This window comes from Protomyctophum parallelum (genome assembly GCF_964188405.1).
Source record: "Protomyctophum parallelum genome assembly, chromosome: 6".
NCBI classification, from domain to species: Eukaryota; Metazoa; Chordata; class Actinopteri; order Myctophiformes; family Myctophidae; genus Protomyctophum; species Protomyctophum parallelum.
Window position 1 is genome coordinate 19240083 of NC_139701.1, and position 13062 is coordinate 19253144.

At 46.9% G+C, this 13062-nt stretch overlaps 1 protein-coding gene across 1 annotated transcript in view; it reads right to left on the reverse strand.

Moving 5' to 3' along the window:
* The window catches only part of scfd2 (sec1 family domain containing 2), a 176608-nt gene extending 164091 nt beyond the window's left edge, over positions 1-12517 (reverse strand). Inside the window, exons 1-2 of the mRNA XM_083766887.1 lie at positions 11582-12517; positions 10478-10646 (exon numbers count right to left, since the gene is read on the reverse strand). Of these exons, the coding sequence (XP_083623013.1) occupies positions 10478-10646; positions 11582-12401 (989 nt within the window). The 5' untranslated portion in view covers positions 12402-12517. The remainder of the gene's footprint in view (positions 1-10477; positions 10647-11581) is intronic.
* Between the last annotated feature and the right edge of the window lie 545 nt (positions 12518-13062).

Sequence of the window (13062 nt, forward strand, 5' to 3'; positions counted from 1 at the left end):
CGTGTACGAGTTGCACACGCACGCCGTTACTGTTAACATCTGCCCCCCGAAGGAATCAAAGAGTGTCGCGCGGGACTTTTCGTCACCATTTCCCCCACTGGCGGAGTGACATGTCCTATAAATAAGTTTTTAGCATCTGAACCCATGCCAAAGGCATGTTTCATATCTCTGCCGCGCAGCGTTTATCGCCCTGTTGGAGGTGCTGAGGCTTTGATGCTCACACAAAGAGTTCTGTCTGTCCTGCTTTGGAGTTTCATGATGCCTAATTTATGCCCTGTAGTACGACGGTGTCGAACGGCGAAAATAGCCGTTCTACAAGCTGACAACGCGCCGTGGACACGGCACGTTGTGAGCTTGTAGATCAGCGATGATCGGCACGTCATACCGTCGTACGACTAAGTAGAAATCAGGCTTCGTGCAGATGGGTGGACACGCCGTGAAGCCCCGCCTCACTCTCGGGATCTGGTGGTGGAGGGAATTAAAAGTAAAGGGGGAAAAAAGACAGAAAAAGAGAGCAGGAGAGGGAGGGAGGGAGGCTCGTTGACAAATCTACTCTGTTTTTCTTTTCTTTTTCGTCTTACCTCTTCTCTCCCCCTTTTCTTTCTCTCTCTCCCTCTCTCTCTCTGTAACTGCTGCCATGTGTTTAATATCAGATGTAATCTCTTCCAGACCTTGGGCCTGGGCTGGACGGGAGGAGAGTGGGAGAGGAGGGGCTCACGATGGGACGGCCGCCATCTTCACACTCGAGCCAGACACAAAGAAACGGCGAAACATGGCTCGTCTCAGTCGGGACATGTCGTGCGGACCGACCGTCGCTTCAACAACAACAGAGTGCTGCAATGGGCGAGCCCAGTGTGCCAAACCAGGTCTATGAAAACAACCCAAAAAGAAGCAACTATGCATTTTAAACCTATATGCATCAGATATTTGAAAATAGGCAGTAGATCTAGAAGCTCACAACGCGTGGCAATGTGACACGTTGTGGCTGTGAGCTTGTAGATTGGCTATTTAAATATATATATATATATCTTTATCTTATTTATATATATTTTTATATTCTTTTGAAACATTTCATCCTGGTCACAAAACCAAAATACTTTTAGATTGGGTGGAGGGGTCCGTGGACAAACAAGAAACAAGCCCAAATAAGCAACTATACATATAAGTACAAAAAAGCAACCCACAACTACAGTACCAATATTTACAAGCAACTTCCAATAAAACAAGCCCAGTGTCGCTTATAATAAGCAGACCTGGCAACACTGAGTGTGACACGAAAGAGAGAGAAAGAAACTACCAAACCCAAAGCATTTCATTAGCTACGAACACTGCCAAACGCCTGCTTTACTTCGTGATTAAGACACGAGCAGTGAATAATACTTCCCGACAACTCCGACTGAGACCCGATCGGGGAACTCCAAACACTTATTTCTTCATCCTCGATATGGCATATCGGGTGGGGGGGACTGCAATGATAACGTGTGTCGTAAACACATGTGTGGTTCACATACCAGGACTGCATGACCTGCTCAGGTCGTACAGTACGTATGTGCATGTGTGTGTGTCTGTGTGAGAGAGAGAGCCCCTAAGCCTGTATATCCGCATGTATTCCAGGAAGATGGAGGATCTTGGTAGGCTGAAATATGGTTCTAATTTGGCCCCGTGCCCACCCTGCCTCCAACAGCTCTCTCTCTCTCTCTCTCTCTCTCTCTCTCTCTCTCACTTTCTCTCTCTCTCTCTCTCACTTTCTCTCTCTCTCCCTCTCTCTCTCTGAGGTTGAGGGCTGAACTGTGTAGCGGCAGCGAGGTGCGAGCGAGGCCCCCAGACCCTGCCGGGACACACTGTTGACTAACCACTCTACTATTAGAGGAGGGGGCCGGGTGGGGTGGGGGGTGGGGGGGTGTTGCGTGTGTCTGGACAGCTGCATGTTGTACGAGAGAGAGAGAGAGAGAGAGAGAGAGAGAGAGAGAGAGAGAGAGAGAGAGAGAGAGAGAGAGAGAGCATGCAGAAAAGTCCACTATACTGTATGGTTCCACATGATAAAGTCCCACTAGGACCTGAAGGGGGCACTCTTGTGCCTGATTTGTGCATAGACTAGGGATTAGTGTTTTGTTTTTCCTTCCTTTTTTTGTTTTTTTTAAGTGGGTGTATGTTGTATGTGCTCTCCAGCTAAATTCCACCAGATGTGTAATGACTGTTAGGCCATCACGAGGTCATTGGTATTCAAAGGAAGTGCTCACACGTCCAGAGCTTCTCAGAGCTTGTTACGGACAGAAGTCCTGAGTCTCTCCCTGATAGGCCTGGCTGGCTTATTGCATAATCACCTGATTACAATTATTTGAGATGATCGCAATAATTTATTTTTAATCATCTTTACAATTGTTTCCGTTCAATTTGATTATAACAGCTGGATGGAATTAACAGAAATGTTATGTTTCCATGCCTTGTCCGTGCTCTTTTTACCATTTTCAACCTAGGCATTCAGGGCAAAGACATAGTTGTAAATATACAGTATGGTCTGTTTCAGCCACAGTACATATTATAATTTATATTTTCTAATGTCCAATGACAAAACCACAATTAAATCAGCAATTATTTGCGATTCATAAATTGTCAACTAAGATTTCATGATCGTGACAGTCCTATGTATTAGGGTAACAACTGTAAATATGAGTCCTGACTCCTGACGGACCAACTCCAGTCCTGAGCTTCCATTTAAACACTCTCCTACTTATGGAGGGTTCGTAATGCATTGTAAAACTGGGGGTCCTTGGAATGAAAAAGTTTGAGAATCATTGTTTTAATGAGTGTGTGGGCGGGTGGGCCCACTAGGGGAGTTGTTCCTGGAAACCTGTGAGGCACGGCTAAACTATGACAGTTCTGACTCAGGAATCGTCCAAATTAAAGCCCTCATCCTGTAGCCCCCTCGGCGCACGGTCAAACACACACACACACACACACACACACACACACACACACACACACACACACTTGAGTCATTTATTGAACATTTTTATGATTTTCTTCTCCCTCTCTCTGGTTTCTCTCAATCATACAAACACCAAAGGATAAGAATACCCTGGAATTACTGGTTCGTTAAATGATCCGTGACTCATCGCTCGCATAATGATTCCTCAGTTCATCTTGGGATGTCTGTCAATGTCAGTTAAGACAGAGTGGGCCTCACAGCCCACAGTTACCCTCCGCTGAACGCCGGCTCCAATGACTTCCCGATGTGACATGCTGGTCCTCAAAAAGCACCTCAAAAACCTCAAAGTCTGATCCGCTGCATAACGCTCCATGACTCACATCAGTTCTCCCATGGGCCTGTACGCCATAGACGCAGAGGAGCCCCAAATGCTGTGGGTTCGCTAGGACCCGCACGGGCCACAGACATTGACCATGCCTCAGGTGTGTGTGTGTGTGTGTGGGGGGGGGGGGGGGGGGGGGGGCGTGTCAGTTGTGGAGTGTGTTTAATGGGACGTAAAAACACTGTGGGTTTCCTGTAAACATCCAAAAGTACCACACGAACACAAGGTGAGAGGGAGAGAGAGAGAGAGAGAGAGAGAGAGAGAGTGAGTGGAAAAGAGAGGACAGGATGAAAGTACAGTGACCCTGTGTGCATTTGGGATGGAGTCCCGACACTCCAGATTTCTATAAGATTCCAAAGATTGTTAAGGGTTGGCGTCTGTGTAACGCAGGGGGAATGTTTCAACGTTCCTCTGCGGGGCATTCAGTCTGCTGGTCATGTTCGAGGTACTGTAGGAAAGCCAGCTGGGTGTGTCTCTGTACTAGTGACTCCTACAACTTGGTCTGTTCAGCAAGGGAGCAGAACTGGAAGGGATGGTATGTTCCTTTGCACATGTCATGTGCTCCCAATGAAACTGTCAGGTGAAAAGCAGCAGCTGGCAACATCATGTTTATCGGAGGAGACACATAGTTGTCTACACCCTCCCACTTGACCGTAGAGACTACATGTGTGTGAGGAAAACTCTGGATTGGCATAATGAAAAATGGGAAGAAAAGAGGTAAGCTAGAAAAATGTGCACTCTTTAAGCACAAGTCTCCGCCAGGGCAGGTAGGTTATTGTGGCAATGTTTCACGGCAATCAGGCGCTGCGTTCATGATTTGAGGCCTTTTGTTCAAAGCGGGCCACTGCAAACTTTGGAAGCCAATCTTAGCCAATCAGGATGGAATGTGGAAAGTCTGAGAGACCCGTCTTAATGACATGACCATAGAGATAATGTGCGTCAATGAGCGTATGTTTGGACAAAATCGGCAGGAGAATTACAAAAATGTGTTTAGCAAAAGTCGGCCTCGTGATGGCGCTATAACAGGCTGACGTGATAAATTTGGGGCATTTGACTTGGCCTCCAAGGAGTTTGCATGCACAGTTTAATGACGATGGACACAGACACACACCGACACACAGTCGGACAGGGGCCTTTCGGCCTGGCGGCCGGAGACAAAGAGAAGGAAGAAAAAAAACATGTAAGGTCTCCACTAGTTATCTCCCCATGTGTCCTGCCTCTCTCTCCACTTCAAACAGGGGGCTTGGGGAGGCAGTACATCCTGAAAGTCAGGGGGTCGGATGGGAAATGCCATCATTTGGCAGCTTTTTCCCTTTAATCATGTTATTATGAATAAATGCAAGAGTTATTCATAAAGTGATATAAGAGAGAGAGATACCTCATGGCGCCAGTGGTGTATTCTAATACACGCTATATACATAGTATGCCCTGCAGGAGTTTTTGAAGTGTATACCTTTTATCTAGTGATCAACATGAGCCGAATAAACTGCCTCCTAAAATATTCCATACAGCAGCTTTTATGCTGTAGGAAACCCATAATATACAATGGTAATGACCCAAGAGGAGGAGGCCTGTGTGTGTGGAAGGATGAGTTTATCCTCGGATAAATGTCTGCATCATTGTTCTTAATAACACCACCCTCTGGAACAGCCGCGGTCTGACAGCTAACAAACAATCACTGGCCTTTAAGTAACCGCCATTGGATCTTGTGGCTTGTTGTTAACACACCCTCTCCATTCTCTGCGGGGTGAAAGCGGGGATAGCTGTCCTTAGCTGGCTCTGTCATTTGCCCTCTTCTCTCTATACTCTCCTCTCCCGCACTGCTGTTCCCAGGCAAGGAAAATAAAGTGTGTGTTTTCTTTCTGTTGGTGCGCTACTTTTTCCCAGCCAGTACAGAAATAGGTGTGTTTTCTCTCCTTCTTGGTGGTAAAAGTAGGCGTGTGGGGGTATGCCGGCCGGGCCCATTCTGGAAGAGGTGCTCCCGCCTCCCACCTCTCAGTGCAAGGGTGCGGTCGGTTTGTCTCCCGAGGCCGGCGAGGCTCTCTCTCTCCGCTCCTGGGCCGGACCCAGAGAACACCTCAAACGGGCCACCCGGGCTGGGGCGTCTGCCCGCATGCCAAGACGTCCCACCACCACAGGATCGGGGGTCTGAGGCAGCCAGACGAGGTGGTGGGGCAGCGGCTTTTGGAGGTGTCAGGGAGAGGGATTCATCGGGGTTCAGTCTGAGACAGGAGGAAAAGTCGGTTCCCCCTGCCAAAGATGGTTGGTATATCCTTCACGAGGATCAAAGGGGACCCTGCAGCCAAGCACAGCAAATTACACAGAGTGGACTGGAAGGTACCTGACCGCAGACACACAGGCAGGAGCACGGAGCCAGCCTACAGCCTACCCCAATGCCACTTTCATTCAGCGTCACTCTGTGCATGCTCTGCATCTCGTCACCGTCTCCGGAACCAAGAAAACAAAACTACTGAACTAGTACATGGTCATGAAATTCAGAAATACTGTAAAAGGCAAAACGTGCGTGTGCACCGCATAAAACCACTCAAGCCCCTATATGCTTCGTCATACCACGAATAGCGAAATAGCACATTTACAACTTGTAGATCTGCTGTTTTTGAAAATGTTTTGGAAGATAGGGACGCCAGCTTGAATGTGGTTACTACGTTCTCTCCATGGCATGAATTACAACAACAGAGTGCAAGTCAGGACTGCAGGTGTGAAGGAAACTTCCCAGCGGGTTAGGGAAGACAATACTACAGTAATCGCAAAGCAAATGTGGGGTTTAAATTTGAGGCCTAAAGTCAACGACCACCCAAGGAAGGTTCTTAAACACAGTGATCTCTGAAAATGGACTGGAATTACTTAGGGGAATAAATCATACAACGAAAAAGGTTCAAATTAGGCGTACACCTAATATTTAAAGCCGTAAAGGGTCTGCAGACTCTGCACAGAAAAACCAATCATAACACATTGTGGTCATGGCTAAAAATATCTCTGCAAATCATAGTCATACAAACACCGGGCATAGGTGGGCCCTCAACAGACAGCCAGTCAAATCACACACAGTCAACCGTGGTCTATTACAGGATTTTGCTAAAACCGCCCCATAAAAAAGGTACCAAGTAGTTTCGGGTTACAATGATTACAGATTCCTGTATAAACCAAAAATGGCAGACCCGTGAGGCACATGCGCTGAGCTGCAGAGCTGTGAGACACATGCGCTGAGCTGCAGAGCTGCAGAGCTGTGAGACACATGCACTGAGCTGCAGAGCTGTGTTTCAGACCTGTGAGACACATGCGCTGAGCTGCAGAGCTGTGTTTCAGACCTGTGAGACACATGCACTGAGCTGCAGAGCTGTGTTTCAGACCTGTGAGGCACATGCGCTGAGCTGCAGAGCTGTGTTTCAGACCTGTGAGGCAAATGCGCTGAGCTGCAGAGCTGTGTTTCAGACCTGTGAGACACATGCGCTGAGCTGCAGAGCTGAGCTGCAGAGCTGTGAGACACATGCGCTGAGCTGCAGAGCTGTGTTTCAGACCTGTGAGACACATGCGCTGAGCTGCAGAGCTGTGTTTCAGACCTGTGAGGCAAATGCGCTGAGCTGCAGAGCTGTGTTTCAGACCTGTGAGGCAAATGCGCTGAGCTGCAGAGCTGTGTTTGGGAACACTTTAGAGTAATGATAATAAACAACCATCCCTCCATCTCAGCCTGTGGATTTGAAGGCGTTTAAGAGGTAGCATTACCTGCGATGCCTCGGCAGCAATTCAATCTCCTAAACAACTGGTAACTGGGCCATCTGCTCAGAGATAACGCAGGCAATAACACTCCTGCAGATTTTAGTCCCAGAAGACCCCCCCCTCATGTGTGTGTGTGTGTGTGTGTGTGTGTGTGTGTGTGTGTGTGTGTGTGTGTGTGTGTGTGCGTGCGTGTGTGTCCACCAGGCATTTCTTGTGCATGAGTGCATGTTGTATTATGTCACTGATAAGTTGTTAGAGATAAGGTCATTGGCTGTGGCCCTTGACATCCCCGAGTGATTGTAGTGAAACCTGCCGGGACCTCAATCTCCACACGCTCTCCAGACTTGTGATGTCTAACCTTTATAGGCCTTTATCCTGATTTCTGTCGGGGGAAATCTAAATGCAGGTGCAGGAATGTTTTCCTCACGCAAATATCACTTTCCTCAGTTTGGGGACATTTCGGCTTTCAACAGAATGAAAAGGGAAAGCCGTCCAATTTAGAAAAGGCAATATCCAATAGCCTAACAATAAAGCTTATTCATATAGCACTAAAATAATAAATAAAGAAAATTGTGCTAATACCACATGGATTTTGGGTCCAATGCCGATCCTGCTTTTGGAGTCATACACCGAACACTGATCACTTAAATATTTAAATCAAAACTTTTTAAGTGAAAATAAATGTAAAAAAGTATATATCGTGGTTAGTTTGTAGATTGGCAATTTTTTAAACTCATTAAATACTAATGTCATTAAAGAAATCAAATAATGGCCAGTATATCAGCCAAACCGGTATATCGGTCAGGCTCTAGCTGACCTATCAGTGAACGGAGATATAGCCGACTGTGTATGGTAATGTCTTTGTGGGTTTACTGTATTGCCAGACTAGTGTTTGGCTGACATGCCCCAGGCTGGGGTCTGTATGTGAGGGTCAGAGCAACCTGCCCCTACAGTGTTACAGTGCATAACAACCTTTGATAGGATGCGCCAGGCCACTTCGCCTCCGCCATAACATAACCTCCCACCTGGCTATGAGTCTCCCAGCCTCCTGCAGAGCTCGTCCATAACATAACCTCCCACCTGGCTATGAGTCTCCCAGCCTCCTGCAGAGCTTGTCCAAGAAGCTGCACCTTTTCAGTTACGCAGCCCAATCCACCTCACTTCAACAACGTTTACCTCCTGCAGCTGCAGAAGAAGCAGAGGGGAGGAACACTAGGACCCACCGCAGGCAGCCATGTTCCCTGATAGGTACAAGCACCATGGAGCCCATGGCACCTACCGCTAGTCATGTGGGACTCAAGCCACATGAAGGTGTGGGGAGAGGGGGATGAAAGATAAAACACAACTCTGTCTTGCAAAGCAGTAAGTTAATCATGCGTCCAAGCGATTCCCAAGCAGTTTCTGACATGAAGCCCCGCCCTCCGTCGCAGCCGCGCTCTGATTGGTCTGTGGAACACTGTCATGGCGGCCTGCTTGGCGCTCGCATAACAAGCCTTTCTGCGATTAAATAGCAGTTTAATTAAGTTTTAATATACTTTTAGACTAAAGTAAACATGTAATTATATAATATGTTAAAAAATGTTAAAAAAAACATCACGTCTTTTAATACACGCGGAGACGGAGCAGCGTGATGTGTGTGTGTGTGTGTGAGTGAGAGAGATTCTACTGTATAAGTCTCTAGGACTACTACACTAATGTTAGGCTATTTATTGTTACTTTAATTGCAGCACCAACAGCACATATGATAATCATACAAATATAAAAGGCATGTAATAAATATGACAGCAATTCCTGCTGTCAAAATATGACCCCCCAGTCAAAAAAACAAACACTGAAATAGACTTTCTAAGGTGTGATTTGGGGTCCTGAGGATGAATACAAAATGAATATCAACATCTTAAAACCAAAATGTTGAATTGTGGGTTTGAGGGGGGGTAACTACCTGTCAGCAAGGAGTGTTGGCTGGGAGGAGGAGTAGGACTACTGACAGGTAGTTACCCCCCCAGAGTGTGTAGAAATCAGACATGGGAGAAGACCTTAAAGGCTGCTGTTCATAGCTACTGTGGAGTCAGTACTGCTGTATGGGGCTGAGACATGGACCCTCACAGACAGTAAATTGGAGTAAAATGACTATATGGGAGCCAGCCCAGGGCAGAGCCAGGAGGGGAAAGTACTGTAGCACACCAACTACATAGAGGCACTGCAGTGCGACAGTTTAGCTAAGAACACTGTAGAGCTCAGGAACCTGAGTTGGATAGAAGAGTGTGGAGGACAGCAATCCAGGAGTCCCTAGTTGGTGTTGGCTAGGTGTAGGCTTATGGCATATAGTTGTTTGTTGTTTTGTTTTCGTTTTGTTTGATTGTTTTTTGTAAAGCGTCCTTGGGTTCATGAAAGGCGCTATATAAATGCAAGCTATTATTATTATTATTATACCACACTCTCGCAGTAATGGACAAAATGACTTGCAATACAAATGCGAGATTGGGGGGTGACTGAGAACATCAGAGCACAGCTTGATCAGAGAGCGAGAGCGAGGAGGGAGGCAGAGACAGAGTAGACTGTATAATATACTCTAATATATATACTCTATATGTACATATAAAATCTGTAACTGTATATTAAAAAAAATCTTGGGCCAATTCAAAACCTTGAAAGTACAAGTCCTGCACACTATTGTAATACTTTCACATGGGCTCATCAACAAGCTCTCTTTCTGTAAAGTTGTTTGTATATGACAGCATAAGAACCTTATGTTTAAAGCCATCCACCCCACAAGACATTGCCAGACCACCAGATATTAAACAACCAGTACTTTCACCCTACTCACGTGCGTGCACGCAAAGATTTCACGTAAATTGCCTCATGATTTGAGGCATTTTGAGGCATTTTGTTCCTTCTTGGTCCCTTAACTAGAAATGCACTCTGTCGAGGTGCCAACTTGCGCCTTGCACACAAGTAGGCCTACTTGTGCACAAGCAGAGCGCGCCATGAGGTGCACTCGCCACTGGCATCACCACTTGCGATGCCAATGACATCACCACTGGCATCACCAGGAATACTGGTTCCTCATTGGCTGTTAATAATGATTAATGACGTTGCCAGAGATGCTGGTCCCTGATTGGGCCACAGTCTTAAACAAGAGAGGACACCGACATACATAACCCAACATACATATTACATACACAGCCGATTGCAGTACTTGCATGCTCTGCTTGTGCAAGTAATTACAGTATACATGCACATCATATACTGTATGAGCACAAAGATATAAAAACGACCAATAATGCAGCATCATCTACCTCTACCGTATCATACAGTATGTATTAAAATCTTTTGAACTTTTAGGCCTATGATATGCCTAAAGGATGCCAGGGGTAAATGTGATATACAGTATATAATGAATGCCTCTGTGTAGTTGTTGTACTCACTGGGTCTGTGCCAGGCATCCAGGTGCCAGTACGGTGTGGGAGTCGGGGGTTCGCTGTAGCCCGGTGAGCTCCAACATGTCCACCTTTACGTCGGTCACATGACCAGGCAAGAGCTGCAGCACGGTCAGAATCTTCTCCACCAGGTTGTCTCCATGGTGACCCACCGCTCCTAAGTAGCCACAAATACAATCGACAGTGGATCATTGGAATGTTAGGGCGTGTTCGGAAATAGTGCACTGTAGTGCAGTAAGTGCACTGTGCTATGCAAACGAATATAGGTGAGTGAGATCTGGTGCAGTAGTTCCGAATGCGCCCTTAATATCTACATCTTCTAGGCAGCTTTAAGAGCAGTGGTGTCATGCTCGTAGAACGCAGTACCACGTGGTACCAGTAATTTTACGCGCACGCGCAGGGTCGGAACGGAACGGTGCATAAGTTAATGGACACCTCCCGTTACAGTTGGGAATGTTTAAGATAATAACTTTATTCCACATTTTAATAGCTCTTTGGACCCAAGACGGAGTACTAGGTTACAGTACATATGCTGTTGCACTGTATGCTACCGTACATGGCAATTATTTGCCATTTAGTGTAGGATAGAAATCCCAACAGCACCACAGATTTCTGCAGGACAAGGGTTGTTTTTGAGAAATGTTACATTTGACATTAGGCTGGGAGCTACATTAATATTGTTAAAGACGCTTATAAAACATAAATTATGTTGTGGCCTTGTGGAAGTTGGGGCCAAATAAAAAAAAAGCTGACCTAAACCTAAAATAGTGACAGAAAGAATGCTCTAGTAGTCTCTACTACTAGAGCAGCATATCACAAAGTGACAGCATGTCACATTGTGCCACACTGCGAGAGTGTACATCTGCTGTTTTTGAAGTTATTTATATATTATATATATTATATTTTTTAATCTTGACAGTGTGAGAACTGCTGATTTAGAAGGGTCAACCCATGCTCATGCATGTGTGGAACTGGAGGAGTCATGTCTTGTGTAGGGCTGGGGACACAGAAAGTGGTGGAACTACGACATATGGCACAATATGTCTACTTGACATAATCCTTCCTACTCCAGACTATATCCTTGGGCTTCACCTGTAAGATCCATCGTTCTATCCAAAAAAATGATTGATGCTTTATTGGGGGCTGTCTTCCTCCGGTGTTTGGCCTGAGGATGATTGGCCAGGTCCCCTGCTATGATGCGGCTCAGTGGACCCACAGCGAAGCTCTCTGCCCAGGTGGCGCCGGCCTCGAACATGGCATTGAGCACAGAGGTCAGGGACTTGATCTCAATCTGCAGTTCAGGGGGCAGGGAGTTTATGTCCACGTCGGCCAGACTGCCGAACTTCTTCTTCTTCTCGGGGCGCGTGGCGTTGATCTCCTCCAGGTCAGGCGAGAGCAAGGGGAAGAGGTGAGTGAAGGCGGGCATGAGGATGAGCTGCTGGGACACGGGGGCGAAGACGACGGGGACGTGCATGACCTCGGCCGTGTAGTTCATGTCCCCCATCCACTCGCACAGCTTCTCCTCGAACTGCTCAAACACGGGGCTCCCCTCCATCTCGGCGGTGACTTTGTTGGCGAGCAGGTGCACGGAGTGGGCAACCGTGGTGCACACCACGCAGTACTGGAAGTGGCTGAGCGATATGATGTCCCTGATGACGTCCACCGTTCGGCCCTTCAGCAGCGCGCTCACCACGAACACGGCTTTGGGCTCGTTCTCCCCGCAGGCTTCGAAGCTGGAGAACTGCTTCACGTTGCGAGCGCCTGCCTCCAGAAGAGCCGCGGCCCCGCCGTTCCAATGGAGACTCTCTGCACACTTGTCGTCCATAAACACCACTGCCTTCTTTACCTTGGACAGCACCCTGCCCCACGTCTGCGCCGGGAAGTCACGGGTGAAATGCTCGCTCGTCAACATCGTCTCGGTTTGTTGGCGGATGTTTATAACCACGCTAAACCCCCCAAAGCATCAGAAATGTCACGCAGACTAGCGTACATGAAAACAACAACAAACACACATGTGAGTCCCTCAAAGGTGACGTGCAGCTGCTCGTCGCTGCAGATGTGCGTCATCGTGTGATTCCACCACTCCGAGCTTACACCCCGGTGTTCTGATAAATAAATTAACCTACGTAATGTTATAGTGCTTTATTGATTAAAAATGATTTTCACAAAAAGCTGCTTTCATCTGACGAGTTCACTGCCATTAATTGCAATGACATTGTCTGTTTGACCGGCCGATTAAATATCTACCGGTATCTAGGTGGTTCTTCAAGTTCAACATTGATTTTATAATGTTGTACGGAAATTAGTGACCTATAAAATGCTGTGACTCCAGAGGTTGTATGTTTGTATGTGCTTTTCTGCCTTTTGACATGAATTGTAAAAAGTCTAGAAACTTTCCATGGCTTACTTTGCACAATGACTCATCAACATCATAGACTACTTGTTTATTTTTAGGTATTATTTATCTAATCCTCCGTAGGCTAGGGACCACACCAACATGTCATGTGATGATTACCCGTGGAGACAGGATTCGGTAGGCCACCAACCTCGGTGTAAAACAGGCGCTGTGGCGC